Source organism: Labrus bergylta, chromosome 19, assembly GCF_963930695.1.
Source record: "Labrus bergylta chromosome 19, fLabBer1.1, whole genome shotgun sequence".
NCBI classification, from domain to species: domain Eukaryota; kingdom Metazoa; phylum Chordata; class Actinopteri; order Labriformes; family Labridae; genus Labrus; species Labrus bergylta.
Window position 1 is genome coordinate 10,382,497 of NC_089213.1, and position 19,106 is coordinate 10,401,602.

At 40.0% G+C, this 19,106-nt stretch overlaps 1 protein-coding gene across 1 annotated transcript in view; it reads left to right on the top strand.

Moving 5' to 3' along the window:
• Positions 1-19,106, top strand: part of fam135b (family with sequence similarity 135 member B) — a 56,063-nt gene that overhangs the window by 23,148 nt on the left and 13,809 nt on the right. The window contains exons 4-10 of the mRNA XM_065948259.1: positions 3,943-4,082; positions 8,148-8,218; positions 9,272-9,445; positions 10,768-10,894; positions 14,305-14,464; positions 15,461-15,510; positions 16,348-16,503. Coding sequence (XP_065804331.1) covers positions 3,943-4,082; positions 8,148-8,218; positions 9,272-9,445; positions 10,768-10,894; positions 14,305-14,464; positions 15,461-15,510; positions 16,348-16,503 — 878 coding nt within the window. The remainder of the gene's footprint in view (positions 1-3,942; positions 4,083-8,147; positions 8,219-9,271; positions 9,446-10,767; positions 10,895-14,304; positions 14,465-15,460; positions 15,511-16,347; positions 16,504-19,106) is intronic.

Here is a 19,106-nt window from a genome sequence, read left to right on the forward strand (position 1 = left end):
TTTATCATTTAATTTCTGTCTTTTCAGTTTGTATACATTTGATAACATTATACAAATTCCCTTATGGTGCTCAATCCCAGTTGACATGTAGAGAAACCTTTGGTAGTAAAGCCAAGTGATGCTTATAGGAGGTCAAAACAAATGCCTAAACTGTGCGTCCAGTCTTCTACACTTGCTCCTGTTTGTAATATACATTTGAACAAACACAAGGTACTTGTGCCTGAATGAAAGGATAAGCGCTCAGTAAAGACACCCCTCATCCCAGTTATGCCCCTATGCCCTACTGATAAATTACATCAACTACCCTATTGCCCTTAGTTGCCACTACAACCAAAACAGCATTGCTTCCACAGATCCAGGCTACTTTGATGCAAGCTCCAGGTAGTGACCATGCTGATACTACTGTACCACATGGTCCCATCTGGCCCCCACAAGCAATCGTGTAAGCTAATGAACAGCAAGAGCCAGGACATCATTGGGGATGAATATATCATATTTATAACATATCCGACATATCATACCCTTTTTATTTTATATCTTGTATCTTCGTGCTTAGATCTCATATGCTTCTATCTTAATATGAGCAACAGTAAAGTTTTCACTATTGGGATGGATAAAGTATTTCTGATTCTGATGTTTAGTATTCCTTTATTTTGTAAAGTTCTTTTTTGGACTATTACTATATGACCTTTTATGTTGTAAGGGTTTTCTTTTAGATTTGACTGCTTCTGCTTGTTTTGTTGCTTTCCCCTTGTTTGCGAAATCATAGCTTTAAATGTCAAAACAGACATCTGAACAAAGTAGCATTCTTATGAAGCTTTAATCACTTTGTACACATTTTAAGGTTTAATCAATCCTACCAAACAAACTTGCTTTAAAAAGGATGCACAGTGTGTGTGAGTGTGTTAAAGCAGCAAGGGCAACTGCAGCAGCTACAAATTATGATTGAGTGACTTTGGGCAAACTGAAGAGCCAACCAGCACAGCAGAGAGGGCATGGCAGCACCTGGGGGAATTGTTCACAGGTCAAACACAAATAGAAAATCATTTATGTTAATTCCTGCGCACAGTTTAAAGTCTTTAATCCACCTTACTCCTGTGCCTGTAGACAGAGGGCAGGCAGAACAAAACAAACAGAAGGAAGGAAGGAAGTTAAGAGGCCACAATGCTGACACAGAGACAACTTCTTCCACATACAGAACATACCCGCAGGGATTACGCTGCCTCTGTCACACATGCACCCAACCTTTGACAACAGTCGCGCTACCACACATCCATCATCCTTGCTGGGGCCGCTTGATGCTGCAAGTAGTGACAGCATTATCAGGAGGAGGCGTGCTGAGAGAGGGAGAGTAAGACTGAGACTGAAAAGAGCAGAACCGCAGCAGGCGATACCAGAGACCTCTCATGGCTCACAGCTGGACTGCAGCTCTGCCTGGGAGATTGTGCTAGCAGCTAAAGTGAGCAGCCATCACGTTGCGCTCCCAAACATTAGAGATGTTGACAGTCAAAACCTCGGGCGTCCACATTATTAAATGTGAACACAGAGAGTTCATGCATGAGAGCTCTCTCTGCTATGCAAAGAATCAAGATTTATCTTTCATGTGGTTTTCAAATCTTTCCTGCGCTTTACAAGTTTCACCATTTAGTAGGAACCCTGATCTTGCACATCAGCTGTGCTTACATCACAGTCGTTGAACAGCTGTAACTCACAAGCTATAAATACAATTCACCTGCTAGCCTGGTCATCCTTTCAATCAATGAGAAAGTCAGTAAATAGGAAGAATAAAGCCCATCAGCTGATATTGGACGCAATCAGGAGTACAAGTTCAGTACAAGAAAATAGAAATCCTCAAAAATGTAACTATAGTTGAAAACATTGCAGCCCTGTGATTGGTCTACATTTCCCTCTCCTGGCATGCAACACATGTAAAACATCAGATACTGAGTCTAATTATGACAAGAATATAAATATACAGTATGTCAATTGCATCATGAACTTCTATGTGTTTTTAACGCATATGCTAACCGCTAGCCTGAGCTAACAACACTATCAAGCTGAGCATTCCATCCATTCCAAACCAATGCAGTACATCCCATCTCCTCCAATGTGTCCTTTCTTTTCTTCTGTGCAGTAAATGCAAAAGAGAACAAACCATATGAGGTATTTTTGTAGGCCAACCCGGAAGTAGCATCGCCGTGGGGTCTAATGAGAATTCGCCTATGGGATTTTTGCATTGGATTTTGGATCAGTGCAGAAAATAATCTCTGTGGCAAACACAAGTTTCTGATGCGTAGGCGTTTGTTCAACAAGGATAATCTTCACAAATGAACAACATTTTATGATGTTTAAAGCTAACTATGCTATAGTGGACTACACCACGGTCGGATGATTTTGACTTCACTACCGTTATGCTTCAGACGATCTCCGATCAGCTAATCCGCTTAATTAAAACTAAATTAAAACCCACAGGAGACATCACAGACTAGTGAGAGAGTTTCCGGCGTCTGTGTCCGGCGTGATGACGTTTAATGTCCCCGACAACCACTGTAGTCTCATTTAGCCACTTGTTAGCAACCGCCTTTTTAAGAACGCATAATAACTTCAAAATTCACAAGTGGAGGTATTACCTAACGTAGTTTATATTGTCTAACAAAACGCCAACATCTCTTAAGTTTTTGTTAACCACAGACCTTATTTCAGGCGTCTAATCACAAACCCATTCAAAATCCCCATTGACTTGTTTTAGGACTCATTCCTGTGGCGCTCTATATAATGAAATGCTGCTCTATTTGGTTTCGGTTGTCATTGGTTTCACATACAGAAACAAGCAAATAATGTGGCGGAATTAGAATGTGGCAGAACCCGAAAGGCAATGTAACTAGCATAAAATTCTAGCTTTTGTTGGTGGGATATTGCAGAGCTACACAGACACACCATTGCACAAGTAAGGTATGTAGTGCTCAAAACGGCAGCGTAGCTAGGCGATAGATTTGACGCAAAATAATATATCAGGTCCGTCATCAGTGAAGAACTTGTTGAGGCAATGAAATACTTTTTTTTCACAATTGCATAGCAACTCATTCTATTGCAGCCATTATTTGTATCTTTTTAGGCTGGTTTTATGGGGTCTTTACAGGGGAATCAATGCCACTTACAGTTACTATATGATATATATGGAGCTGAGCATCTGGGCTCAGCATAAATTCTGGAAACAGCTAACCTTTCTGTTTTTGAACACAGCAAAACTCCAACCAACTCCTCTAACACTCCCAAATAAACTTGTATTTCCACAAAGATGAGTGTATTTAACTGACAAAGCTGCAGTTTGCAGGGACTGTTTGGTTTTCGGACTATTTCTTGTGGGGTTGCCATGCCTGAGTTTCTCATTGTACTTTTCAATTTTTACGTTTTTTTTCTAAGCAAATTTTAAAAAATCAAACACCTTAAATGTTTACAATGGGGCTTAAGAGTTGCTGCTGGGTGACCTTTGTGACCTTTGTATAAAACCAGCATATCTGTGGCTATCTACAGTGCAGCTACATGAGTGAGAGGAGACAATAGCAACTGTTGTTCTTAGACACAATCTCAATTCTGGACACGTGTTGACACATTTTAGCACTCAGATCTATGCACACACCCTTAGATCCCCGTCAATCCCAGTGAACATTTGCAAATGTCAGGCCAACACTCATAACGCATTTTCAAAGCTGTGCACATATCAAGTAATCTGAGCACATTCTGCAAATATCAGAAGGTGCAATTGCCAAATGAACGGCCTTGTTCCAATAAATAACAATGAATTCCTTAGACATCTCCATGTTTTTTTAATTTGACATTAATATTCTGAATTCTGTTGTGTAAAAGCTCTGCATGTGGTAATATTTCAGGCTGTTTCACCTCATTGACTCAGTGTTGTTGTGTTGTTTTGTCTCTCATCAGGAGAATGCAGCTTTAGCACGGCGGGGGCTTATGACGGCGCAGTGTTTAGCCGGATACTTCAGATCCTTTACAGAAATGAGGAGATCGCTGTGAATGACTGTATGATCTTCAAAGTCCACCTGCTATTGGACGGTGAAAGGGTGAGTCATGCTTGTGACATTTTCTGCACACACACACACACACAAACGCACACAAACGCACTTCCTGTTCAATGAAAAGAGAAAGAGATAGAGGACTCCATTTGGCTGCTTGTATTTTATCAGCAGACTGGCAGTAAAATGCATGACGGATAATTACAGTGAAAGCAGCTGTATCGTAGTTCAATTAAATGGTGATTAATGAATGCATTTAACATCCACTGTTCTCTCCTACACATTATCCTTACTTGCTTCCTGCCATCTGAAACAAACAATAACAGAGTTTTCATAACAGAGATTTAAGGCAGTTCATTACAGCAGAAATATTGAAGGATGAAGTTATATAATTATACACATTTATGGAACAGTAGTACTACTCAGTTGCTGAAGTTGCTTTAAATGCCAGTGAGTGGATAATATTGTTTTGAGAGAAAGTATAATGGAAACAGAAGGAGTATCCTTGAAAGGCAATTAATCTATGGCACTCCGATTGGCTGACAAGTTCAAGTTCTTAACCAGGATGCATGGTGGTCAAGTTGGGAGTTTTGCAGCATGCAATTGGTATACAATAGAAAAAGAGAATTAGTGTATAAAACATCTTTTAATATCTTATTGAGATACAAATTGTCTATTAATCTGATAACAAAAACGAATGACAGTTTCTGTTTATTAGATTTTATACTTGGATGAAAAAGGGCCACGGGTCGAATTAGATTTAAAAATGACGTGTTGATCGGTAATGAGAAATCTTAAGTTTAAAGTTTAAAAACACGAAGTATTTGAAGGTCTCAGTAGTGGATTTTTTTAAATGTTCAACTAAAAAGTGCGCTGTGTTTTTCAATGCTCAAAAAAATGCCTTGAAGAGTCAAAATTGGGCTACTATTCAGTCGAAGGTTTATCAGCTCATGTGAATATGTAGCTTATATCAACATCCTGGAGTACACAAACATGTGCAGATAAAACCACTTTGGTACAATAAAATTAATGTGGCCATATGGGTGTACAGTATACCAGGTAGCTAGCAATTATTTCTTGTGGCCTTTCTGGTATTTGGCAGCAATGTTGATGTGCTGACTTGCAGAATTTTGGAACACCCCAGGCCCCCCTGTCAGAGTTACATCTGCCAAGCAGGTTGTGTTTTTTGGTACCATTTATTCTCAGAAGGATTGCAAAAAAAGAAAAAAAAAAGGATGTTCAGGTTTTAATAAAAGTTGATGTAAGGGTGGCAGCATGGGCCAAGGAAGATGCCATGAGGAAGATGAGTCACAAACAACAAGCAAATGTAAGAAGATTTGTCTCCCAAAAAAGCAACACCATTGGACAGACTGAAAACTTGCATTTTTAGAAATATACTCAGCTATTACTCCTCGGCAGAGGGTCCAAGTGGCCTTCTAATTCTAATAATGACTAATAAAGCATCTGGTATGCTACTAATTAGCATGCTAATAAGCAACTAGTTAATGTGAGGAATAGTGTGTCCTTAATGTGTTGGTAATTTGGTCCAGATCCACTTTTTAATATTTCGGTTGAAATTGTCTTTAGGTCCTGACAGAAATTAATAACTCTTGTTCTCTGAAAAAGGAACAAAGAAAATATGTTGTCTGTAGCTGTAGTTGTAAGCCTGTAAAAACTTTGACCAATGTCTGCCATGAGGTACCAATCTGATGAACCAATCAGACCTCCCTGTCTCCCTGCTCACTCTCTACCCCTTGTGTCCACTAGCCCACACTCAAAGCATGAGCTGAGGTCTGCTTCTGGACCAACAGCGCTTGTGCGTGTAAGTGAGGGGCGTGGCTTTTGAGGGAGCACAGAGGAGAGGGTGTGGGTGCAGCGAAGCACTGAGGGAATGCTACTTTCAAAATCATGCTAGTTTTTTGAAAAATTACCAACCCAGTCTTTAATTGTTGTTTTGTGTTACTAAAAGGATATGTAAAAGAAAAAATATATATGTAGAAAAAATGAGCAGTATCTAAAATTTGTACTAACTTGAGATAATGTACTATTTTACTCTGTTACTTTACAACAGTTGTATACCTTGCAAACATCAGCATTGTCAGACAAGCACGCAGAATGAAGCTGATTGAGTTCAGCGACTTGTCTCCTGGAATTATAGGTCATTAATTCACAGACAAATGCAGAGAGCCTGTGCCCCAGACTGCCCATGTTCAGCTGAAATGATCAGGCGTGTAAACCTGCCAGATAGTTATTGATATACTGTCCTGAATGGTTTCACCATGGGCATGACCCCGAAAATCCACTCTGCCTGTTTTTGTTGTTGAGAGCCATCAGAGCTCAAATAGATCAGTGGTGACAGCCCGAGACAGGCCCGAGGCAGAGATGTGGGGGAGTTAAGATGGCCCTGCTCGGAGCTAATCATCCATATGATAGCCGTGTGTCACACACTGACATTACCCTGCACTGAAACTGATCTCTGACATATGTGTGCAGTCCAGATGCCTGGAATGCTGCGGACAGAATTTGCATTCTTTATCTTGCACAGCTCTGCATGATTCTTATTTTAAAAGATTTCATTAAATGTGGACATTCATGTTAAAGTCCAGGGACACACAGCTTCAAGACATATCAGATTTCAGCTGTAAGCTCTCCCGAAGGCTCTCTGCTCATTAACCTTGGAGGTTATCTGCCGCCCACAGCTCCAGATAGCACGGACAAAAATAGCCCCTCATTTCCCCTGTGCTCACTCGCATGTATGCTTAATCAATCAGAACATCAATGTGGGACAGAACAGCAAAGATTTGGGTGTTGCTGTACGGTATGCATGTGTACTTCAACTGTAAGGAGAAAGGCAGAAAGAGCTGTGGGTAACCTTCATTATAATAAGCAACGCTGCACCTTCATCTTCAAAAGGCTCCACCCGCAGCACAGCCTTTGTAGTCGGCTCATGTCTTTGATTTTTTTTCCCACTTTGTTTTTCAAATTTAAAGAGGTGCTATATATTCATAAGGTAGGACTCTCGATGGCACTTTGAACATGAGATTAATTCTATATTGTTTACCTTACATCTGATTCAAATAAATGTTGGAATACAGAGCACGTCAAAAACGTGAACACATAATTAAAAAGAAGTTAATAAAACTTGCAAATATTGTAGTTCATATTAGGTTGTATAGAAAACAACATTTTCTCATTCCCAACCAAGTGTCAAACTTTTTGGTGTTGACAAATGAATCCAATGCAAAGTGCAAAAATAGTGAAGTTCCTGGAGTGTCCACTTGAGGCTGGCTCCAAAAGCCCATGCAGGAAGTCCCATTAGAACCATTTTTTTTAAAGCAGAATATAACATGTTTGCAGACTCTGTCATAACCTGGCTCAAAGGATATGACATGAGAAAGGACACCAGTTAACTTCAGATAATAATGATTTATTGTAACAAAGTAAACGAATGACCGCAAACATGTAGTGTGTCCGTCAGTAAGGTCAGCAGTGTTGTGGATGTGTGTCCATGTGGCATGAGAGAGAGAGAGAGAGAGAGAGAGAGAGAGAGATCCACCCTGGGGTCGGGCTTTCATGCCCTGAGAGCAACAGGCCCAGGTGTTCTAGATTGGACCAGCCAAATCCTCTAGAAATAGGGAGACAGTACCAATTAGTAATAGCCTGTTTATACACTAAGGCAGTGACCATCACAACTGGTACAAAAACAGTTTTGGTCTGAATAATCTGAGTATAACTCATCAGTTTTGATGATAATAAGGCTAAGATTTAGACATTTCCATAATTGGCAGATTTTACTGACTAGCTATTTACCTGGATGCTTAAGGCCTGCCTGAACTCCAACTCTTTGCCTCTTGTCAAAATTGATCATAGGTAAGATGGAGATGGCATTTCCAATATGGCGACAACCATCGGTTAGAAACGCCCACTAATAAACAAATTAGGGAAGTCACTGGCACTGCATTCATGTCTTTTACTGTCTTTTCTCCCAGCTTGTCCAAAACAACACCTTGGTCAGGGGACGTACTCATATATGCTCATACATGACGATCAAAGCAGCCCTAGTTAAACACATAATAACGTTCATGATTTATCAGCTGTACCAATGTTTTACAGGTGGAAGAAGCCTTGAGTGAGGTGGACTTTCAGCTGAAGCTGGATCTTCATTTTACCGACAATGAGCAACAGTAAGTTTTTGAGCAGTTTTCAGGTGTGTGTGTGTGTGTGTGTGTGTGTGTGTGTGTGTGTGTGTGTGTGTGTGTGTGTGTATGAGAGAGAGAGCAGCAGGTTTGTGTGTTAGGCAGAGAGAATGCTACACTTTCCCTTGGTGCAGCTTTTCTGCAAGAGTGAGAATGCAAACTAGGCATGAATAAGGCCTATTATGTCCTTTGGCTCAAAGCCATCTCTTTAAGCACCTGAACACTTCTGTGCATGCAGTACATGATTGCTGCCTGCTTTGGACAAATAGAAGAAGTAATGATGAGATGAGCAGTTTGCATTGGAACCAATGGCAAAAGGATCGATTCTCTGTTAGCGCTCTGGTTTTTTATGTACAAAACGCTGCATGCTGTTTAAGAGTAGGAATTGATAGTTTATTCATACTCTTGTGGTTATATTTCTTAAATCTACACACAACTATATTCTAACACTCTTTCTGTCAGCATGTGCACTGGTTCTTATTACTCAGAGTCTGTATTTAAGTATCCACAAGGTCCCTGTAACCATTCCAGTCAAGAGTCAGACTCATTCTCTCTCTCTGACTCCTTATTTCAGGGATTGATATACATAAAGAGTTGGATTAACTGGAGCTGTAGAGACATCTTTCTAAGAGTCAAGCAAAAGGAAAAAAAAAAAGTGTCAGGGATAGCCACAACTCCGTAAACACAAAGAGCTGTACCAAGGTACAGACTGTTCAGGGTCAGATGTAATTAGCATAATTAGCATGTAATTAGATGTAATTAATTTGCATGTAATATTTCTGCACTCTGTAACCATAACACAGTGATACATTCCCAGTGATTTTGATTTGTACTATGCCAATGTTTCTTATTTCCTTATGAGTTTTTGCCTGACTTTGTATATCTAATTTTAGAGGTTTCAGTTTTGCTGTTTGAGTGACATTAGAACTATAGAAGTAGACAAATAAAAACAGAATTCTAAAAAGCTCTTAAAGCGTATGTCAGAGTATTTTGTGGTTTAAACTTGAGTGTATCATTTGTGTCCCTTCTTTCATCCCTCAGGCTTGCAGAGATAGCGACTGTCCCGCTGATCAGCAGTCGGACCCTCAGCCTCCACTTCCACCCGAGGAGGGGCCTCCACCACCACGTCCCAGTCATGTTCGACTACTTCCACCTGTCTGTCATCTCTGTCTCCATACATGCTTCACTGGTTGCCTTACACCAGCCGCTTATCAGGTAGGGCTATATGCAAACATTTACTTTGCTTAAATGGTTTAAATGAGATGTGATCCCCCCCAAAAAAAACAAAAGTTTATTGATTCCAAACAGATAACTGGAGACTTTTATATTGTGTAGTTGGCTTGCTCACTAAGTGAATGGTAGCTCCACTGTTTTTTTGAAAAGCTGTCTCTGCATTGTTCCGCCATTTAAAGCTGTGACTCAGTGTTAGAGTCGGTTGTCTCGCAACCGGAAGGTCGGAGGTTAAATCTCCAGCTCCCCAGTCACATGTCAAAGTGTCCTTGGGCAAGACACTGAACCCTAATTGCTCATGCTGCTGCATCAGCTGGCTGGCCTCGTGTTTTTTCTATTCTTTAAACAGCACAGTGTGTTTCACTTCTGCAGTTACAAGAAAGGCAAGTTTCAGATGACGGGACTGATGATTTTAGCATCAATGTGGATTGTTTTTTTCTTCTAGCTGTAGAGGCAGCTACATATGTGTAGCAACATTGCAGTCCATGACAAATTTCCACAAAGGGAAAATGAGGTGTGTTGTATTGCACTGCACCGCACTGCACCTTGAGGGATCCCTCCCTTCTTTTCAGAGAGAGGATACGATGCTAATGTGAGCCTGAAAATTGTAATCACATCAATGGCCTGATTTCCCATAGTAGGGAACAATGAAACTGTTTTTTTTTTCATGTAACCTACCCTTCAATGAATGTAACCAAGTCACTTCATAATGTGCTCATTGGTTTCAGAAGTAATAATCAGTTTATGTTGTAAGCTAGTTAGCTCATGTCAGAGCACATTTACATACTGAGTAATACAGACCTCAGGCATTGGAGTACTAAAATGTAAAATATACTAAAATAGAGAGCAGAATAGTGCTCTCACTTTATCTCAATCTTGCCCAAAATTGGCATTTAAAAGATACAAAGCTTGAAAGGCTCAAGTATATAACGTTATTCATGACTGGGATATTTTTAAGGAGATTATTGAAGAGTTTCTGTAGATTAATTAAATTGTTGAAACTCTAAAGTGAGGGAAAATGCTGGCACAGCCTTTTAATCCTTCTTATTGTCTTGGCAATCCAAACAGGTGTATCCATTAGCTGCCGGAATTAATACTTTTCCTGGCACTTATCTGATGAATTCCGCTGTCAGTATCATAAAGTCACTGTTAGCCATGCATTACATAGATTACTTCAGCCCTTGATTGATTCAAATAGTAGCAGCTCCCATCTCTGTGCGTACATGGTTCTTCCACACACACACACACACACACAGACACACACTCATGTTTTGTCCCTGCATGTGTCCTTCCTGTTGTCTCTGCAGCTTTGCACGTACAGGGAAGGGCTCTTGGCTGGGGAAAGGCTCACCAGAGAGTTCCAGCGACCCATCTGCCATGACTGTAGAGAACCTTGTGTTCGGAGCTGGCTACTGTAAACCTGTCATCTCTGAGGTATGTTAACCTTTAGCAGTTTAGCTGCTTCCTAAGTCACAATGAAAACCTTTTTTTTTTTTCTCACAAAGCTTTAAATGGCCACAAATGATGATGAAAATGTAGATTTTTGTCTCCTTTAAAATAGGTTGTTAGTTTTTTTTGTAAGCAAGCTGCTAAATGCCAAGGGATGATGTAAATTTGATCTCAGTTTAGGCACAGAGGCCGATGGATTAAGATGTGATTTGACTCAGCATGCCATCCACAAGCAACAGGATTCAGCCTAAGACCTGAGCAGAGAGTCATTCTGATCTGGATTACTGAATGTGGACCCGTCAACCTCAAAATCAGCCATTTGTTTGGGCTCCGTGGAGTCTTAAGGCTTAAAGACCAGAGGCTAACACAGAGATTATTACTGTGCTGTACTGTGGCTTTTCATAATATCTGATTAACCCACCTGCCCAGGCATGCCAGCTCCAGGCGAAGCATCTGGATGTGATAGCAGCTCTCCCTGGAAATAATGGTGTCGTCTTGCCCCCTCCCACTCATGCCTCTGTGCTCATTTTACACTACAGTTAGGCTGAACAATTGCACGTTGACATAAATGATAATCCAATTACTGTTATCATAATTATTAATCATGATTACATGTTATATACAATGACAGCACTTTAAGAGCATTCCTTCTTCAGTAGCAGCAGCTTCAAAATCATACAAGATATCTTTTCTCTCTTGTTGTCAATTCACAGATGAAATTCAACTCTCTTAATTTTCAAAGCTGGCAAAATGAAAATTCTTGCATAGACTGAACCCCCGCGAAAATGAGATGGTTCATCTCAAGGAGCTATCCATCAATTAACTGAATTTCTCAAAAAAACAAGTTTGCATTTACTGGTTTGAAAAAAAGCGGCTTTAAAATAAAGCCAAGGTGGAAGTGCAAAATACTGCAGTTCCTCAAGTGTCCACTTGAGATTAGCTGCAAAGCATAAAAATCTGAATAAAAAAATACAGCAGAAATGCATAAATAAAGTTTGGATGGATTTACGTTTCGTGCCTTTACTAGAGAGGACAGTGGATAGAGTCGGAGATCAGGGAGAGAGAATGGGGAATGACATGCAGAAAATGAGCCACAGGTCGGATTTGAACCTGGGCCGCCCGCTTGGGGGACCACAGTCTCCATACATGGGGCGCGCGCACTAACAACTGCCCCACCAGCTGCCCCACCAGCACCCCATAATTTACAATTTTAAAACTAAAGCTTCAGAATACATCAAACTGCAACTTCCACTTTGAAATTAACTTTACTAAAGTTGTTCATTCTAAGAAATAATAATAATGGTGTCTTGAGGTTATTGGAACATGTTGTTGAATTGTATGCAGCTTTGGGTAGCTCCTCCATTCCAACAGTGTGTGGAATTGCGGGATAATTTGTCCCACGCTCATTCCAAGCCACACCAATTCTAAATCATTTCAGAAACAGTTATGGTATTTGAGTGTGATAACCCACTTATTGGGACTTCTATTTGGACTGTTACTACTTCTATTTAGCATTATTTAATTATAATAGTCAATATTATGAGGTAGAGTTCAGAGATCTGACCCCCCCCCCCACACACACACACACACACACACACACACACACACACACACACACACACACACACACACACACACAGTTACTCGTTCTTGTAGACATTTTCTTTATTTAAACATTCATATTAATATACAGTCACATCTTAGCATTTGCTAACCAGTCTGAGATATGAACACATGTAAAATTGTTGCTTTCATTTTTTTTCTTCTTCTTCATCCCCCATCTCTTAGGACCCTGGGGACATCAGAGTCTCACTGTAAACCTTAATGAGCCCCCCCCCTCCTCTTCCTCCTGCTTTTTTACTCCCACTCCTGGCTGGGCACTTTAATAAGCTCTGCGTTTAGCCAGGCAGGGGGGTTTCGTTTGATCACAGTAATGAGTTGTGCTCACAAGCGCCACGTACCTTATAGCTGCAGGTGAAATCTACACACAACGCTGCCCTCACCTTTATTTATTTAGGGATTTTTTTTTTACCTGCAGCTACACTACATTTACAACACTTTCTCTCTTAACAACACGACACTTTCATGTGTAAGGTTATCTCTCAGAAGGAGGTTCCCTTTTGCGTTTGAGCAAAAAACGAAACATGTTCTGAAGATAACAACTCGGAAATCACGTTAGTTGTATGGTCCTTTCTGAAACTCTTTCTCTCTGTGAGACTTCTTTAATGGCAGCAGAGATTGCAGGCCTCGACACACAGCAAACGTGAACAGTAGAATGCATCAAGAGGAGCAAACAAAATTCTCACAAAATTCTCACTTAAAAACTTGACCAACCCAGGCATTGTCAGCTCAGAGAGAAACTATGCTTTTAGGATATAATGACTGGTTCATACTGAAAAAATAGCTATTTTTCTCTGCCCTCCGCCTGGAGACCAATCCAGGCAGGCCTCAATAAAGCTGAAAAAGAATTATGAAAGTAAACATACAGATGTTCCTTCCTGGTTTAGGGTATACTGCACAGTTGCAATTACAGAGCGCACACAGGTATGATGATAGGGCCCGAGACATCACTCGCTTGGGGAAAATTACAGTACATCCCCATATACTCAGGTATTACATGCCTTTTAAAGCTCAGAGAGCCACACTGGCGCTGCCAAAACATCCAAGCCATGGGAAGATGTCGCTGGGTCGCAGACGGTTTCAGGTCAGGGACCAGCAGACGAGGGCAGGCAGTGGTCACATTCAAGGCTCCTTGAATCTGTAGCCTGATGGCTGATGTGTACGATGATGGTTAGGGCATTAGAGACATGATTATAGAATCAAGGCTATGGGGATTTGTGGCTCACTGTATATTAGATATTCAATTGCATTGTTGGAGAGCCATCTACTGGAAACATGGACCATATTACAACTCATATTTAGCCAATACTCTGCAGCATGCTGGGAGATTGTGTTTTCTTTTTCATGATATTTTACTGCAGCTGCTGTCTTCCTTTAGATTCGTACTTCGTGCGTGGATTTTTTATTGATTTAAGCTCACCATTTTATGGTAAATTTACACAATCTCTGTGCACTTTTTCATGTCGACGCCATGAATTCTGGGTCAACTTCCCACACTCCTGAACTTTTACAGGTCATAATAGGGATGCGTTACATCCTCCCGATGCCACATGTGTGTATTGATCTGCTTTTACAGCTCCCAGCAAGCTGTGTTTAGGGGCCATTTGTTTCTCTAACCCCTTCTTTTGGATCAGACCAGCCAATGCAACCGCAGCACTGGCAAGCTATAAAGTTCAAGTATGTGGACACGTCCGTTATTAAGGAAGGCCATTTTTCACAGAGGTGACTGCTGACCTACATAGCTGCTGACATTTCCTGTGTCTCCTTCTCTGCAGGGAAGCTTTTATGTGCCCAGTGAGAACTGCCTGCAGAGAGCTCACACGTGGCACAGAAGACTCTGTCGCCTCCTGCTGGTGGCCCACAGAGGCCTGCACACGTACTACACTGCGCTGATGAAGGAAATCCCACAGCTCCAGCAGACAACACTAAATTCAGGTGAGCATAAACACATCTCAGACTTTTATTTTTATTTTAGATTCTAAAAAAAAAGGTGTTGTTAATCTTCTGTAAATAAATGAATGAAATACAAAGAATTTAGAGACAATCAGAGCTGAATAGATTCTTCATGTCCACATTGATATATCCAGGGCAATATCAGGACAACATAAGTAGCAATAAATGTTGCTTACTGAAATACAAGAGCCAATAATGCAATGTAAAGAAATCTAAAAAAGAGATAGAACAGACAGGTCTCAAAAGGCAGTTAAAGCTACAAAGCTTTAAAGGAAAATTAAATGAAAGATTAAATAAAGTCAACAAGATGATGAGAATAATACAAGCATAAAAAAAGAAAAGGGAGGAAAAATCACAAGTGAGACATTTGAAAGTGTTATCGTTTGCTATGGATTCAAACTATAAGGTGAAATTAAACATCTAACTGACAAATAGAATAAAATAATAGTATAATATTTTGTATTTGAAATCCATTGGTGTTGTCAACAGGTAAAGATAAATGTTTTTTTTCTTCTGAATCTTGAATGTATTAAAGATTTCTAAGTTTTTAATAACATTACATAAAATGATCGACTCGTTTCAAATACGTTTTTTACCATGGTGTCCTCACATCACATTGTGTGAGTGTAACTTGATCCTTTGCACTAAGTACAGTGAATTCTACAATTCACTTAGCAGACGCTTTTATACATCAGAAAGTAAGTACAACACAAGCAAGGATCTAGAAAAAAGAAAACAATGTCTGTAAGTCCAAACGGTCAGCTTTGAGTCTGATTGGACACACCGGTGAAGCAGGCATTGCACAGAGGCAAAGCACAACATTGACGGCAGTTCTTGAGAGATCTAATCAATATAGAAACCATCTTAAAAGTTGCCATCATCAAACAAAAACCATCCTCATTACCACCATCATCATCATCAATAATATCGTATTATCAAGGTCGTAGGTATTCATGAAAGAATATCTTCTCTCCACAGACTTGCTGAATGTAGAAGAAACTCTAAATACCCTGACCATACAGTTACAGGTATGTTCGTTCATCAAACTACACACACGTATCAAAGAGACACAAGGTTGCATTTTAGTTTCCTGATCATGATTCTTGTTTTTTATTCCTACATTCACACTAAATATTTTTTTATTTGCGTTTTTCAACATTTATGAAACCTTTTTTTGTTAATAGCTGTCATTTTGAATGTGGTGAGAAACATATATGGCTTACCTGCTGGACCATATATATAAAAACCTTGAAATATATTTGCAAAATCTAAATCTGTTGCATGGTTTAAAAATTGGCCCAATGTGGCTTAATCTTGATCTCAAAGGTTTACATTTTATTATTTTTTTTCACCATGTACAAGATGAATATTCTCAAAATATGGCTGACGTTAAACCCAGCTGTCATTGGGCGAGAGGTGGGGTACACCCTGGGACAACAGCACTAATGACTATACCACAATACAGCCCAAGTACTAACAAATTATTCTGATACATTCAGTTATTGTTTTCAAAAACTTGGTTATTTGTTCTATAACGACTGAATATTTTGAGATTTTTGTAAAAAAATGAGATAATTCACACATTAATGATCTTTAGTTTGCATACTTGTATCAAAGGATCAAAGTATGATGTAGGTGTGGACAGGTATAAGTGTCTCACTGATATAACCAGCATGACTTTATTGATTGATGAGTTTCCTACAATGATCCAATGACATGCAGGTCAGGCAGACTGCAGACAGATTTTGAAATGTTGGCAGAAAAAGCAAGGATCCTATTGTAGGATGACGCATAAGTTATTCCTGGAGAACAAATCATTCCATTTGATATTAAAGGTGATCCTTCTTTTTTTCTGACCCCATCAGCTGCAGGACGGCCATGAAAAAGTAGGAGAGCAGATCAGCAGGGACGTGAGCCAGCTCTGCTCCCAGCTCGCTGCTCTGTGGAGCTGCTTCCTGCAGACCGCTGTGCTCAACCCCCACATCCTCTCCTACCTGGCCCAGGAGCACCACACACTCAGGGTGAGAGAGAGAGCGCCTCACTCCATCAAAGGCCTGCTTACACAATGCTCACCATTTACTGTGTGTTGTCTGAGCCACAGTCCAGACAGCCTCTGTTCTTTAAGTGCGGTGAAGACGACTTGCTTATGTTTAAATTTAGCCATTTTCACCCTCAGCACCCACAGCAGAATACAAAAATACCACGGAAGAATCATAGTTTCATAACCATTGATACTTTAGTTCTGGAGACAGCACCTTAAGGCATGTTGTTTTTATTTTTTAAATCAGCTGTTAAATAACATTTTCTTGCATGACACTGAAAGGTTTTCTGTTGGCCTGTAAGTCATATAAAAATACTTCTCAAAGTAGGGATGTGACAAGTTTTGATTTAAACTGAAAAGTGATCAAAATGAGAGGTCACTGATGATTGTCAAAATCAGAATCTTTGGACATATTTAGAGAAATAAAACCCACTAAAGTCTACACAGCTTATTAGAAGCTTGGTCCAATGGCAACATGCACTTGGATGAAGATCTTGTCCAGTTTCCTTTAGATCAAGCTTCAAATTTACCATGACCTTAATGACTGAGACCCTACACAGATATCTACACAGCTTCCCTTAGCAGTTGCCTGCAGCTTCTTTTTTGGAGACTATGTGGTCTCTGTTCGCAACAGAGAAGACCAAGAAACAACTAAGAAAAGTTCAACAGAGCAGGAAAATCTTCCTTTCTGCGAACCTTGATCCTCACACAGCAACATTAATATAATGATTTATATAACTACTTTTTTATAGTATCATTTTTATGACTAGAGGGCATATGGACTTCATGGCATCATGTTTAAAAAAATCAAGCCAAAATGGAAGTGCCTTATACGGTCATGCTTTCTTTCTATATTTTTGGTTTATTAAATTTGAGGTGTACCAGATTTATGAAGACACAAGTTTTGACAGAGTCCACACAATAAACTTTACACTTGTGTTTACAGTCCAAGAATGTACCCCATTCCTTAGAAACCTCTGATCCAGAAACTGTATCATTTCCATTTGTGCTAAAGTCATTTCAAATAGGCAATTATAAAAACAGGGAGTGGGAGTTGATCTCTAGTTGAGCTGGAGGATTTGTGTTTGTTGCAATCATTCTGACTGTCAAAGCTATTGGCTCTACCAACGCTTCTGCTGGATCCTTTTTAGAACATCCAAAAAGGTGCAAGTTAGGGGTCAGGATTAATGATCTGATTGATGTCAAATGTTGAAGAGAAATCATGCAAAGCAGGGCAGAGCCAAAAAAGACATGCCAGGTTGCCATCTGCTGTTTGACATCTATAACATATCGGACACAATTAAGGAGACATTTTGTCCAGTTTAATCTTTGAATGGTGTAATCCGGTGGTTCTCAATTGCTGGGTCCGGACCCAAAAGTGTGGCGCAGGACCTTTTTAATTGGGTTGCAAATGTGTGTCTCGAAAAAAAAGTGCTTTTATGTTCATTCATACGTTTTGTACCATCTGAGGTCAAAACTGCACAATTATTTACTAAACAAATATGATTGGTTGAAAAATATCAGAAATTTGGATCGCTATTTCCTTGAAGGAGTTGGTGGTGGCTACTCGGTTAAGAACCACTGGTGTAATCTATGTTTGACCTTTTGTTGTATTAATGGAGCATGTGTATATTTTGGATAATTCCTCATCCCGTACTTCTTTTGAAAGTTGACTAGCCCAAGGCCCAATCCAATGGTTGGTAGGTACAAAGAAAACTGGCATGATTTCTAGTGACCTATAGAGGGAGACTCTACCTGTGCCAAAAAAAAGTCTAAATCATTTGTAGTCCACTGGCAACAGAAGAAGACAATATGTATTTTGGGTGTGTCCAATTCTTCAAAAAAGTAAAAATTCCCCTTATGTTCCCCTTGTACCCACAGACCAAATCCACTCTTATAAAACAATAAGTCAGATGTCCACAGTGCACAAACCTGACAGTAAAAGGGAACATGTGTTGCAAACTGCAGCTCAGTCAGACTTTCACTTTTGAGATGTTTACTGTAGCAGCAGTCAGAACATTGTTTGTGTTTGCTGTCTAGGCACCGACCTCATCACTCCTCACAGATTTGCTTTACATGCAGATATTCGAGGAGTGATGAGATAACATCTTACACCCTGTAGCCAGAGTTTGCAGGTGGATGCTGGGCTAAATCAAAAGTGCAGTACTAGGGCAGTAGAATTGAAGGAGCAGAGGGAACGTCTATGGGACTTGGATTAGGCGCCAAATTGGGAGAGTTAGTTTTTCATGCGATTGTTAAGAATGATATGTCGAGAGGTAGACAGTGCAGCTTGACTTGCCCTCCTACACTATAGTTCAGAGGCAATGCTCCATAAAAAAAAACCCAGTTCAGAGGCATTTTCCAAACAAGCTGTAGACATGTGCAAAGTATGCACCTGAAACCAGAATAATTAGATGCACTTCTAAAGCTCGGAAGCTTAAACGTAACTGAGCAAACTAACACACCCTCCAATGCTATTTCTTTCTAATCATTGGGCTGTTGAATATGAACATGTGCTTCACAGTGGAGTATCTTCCAAGGCTCTCTTATGTCGCTCTGTTTCGTCTCAGTTGTCTGAAAATA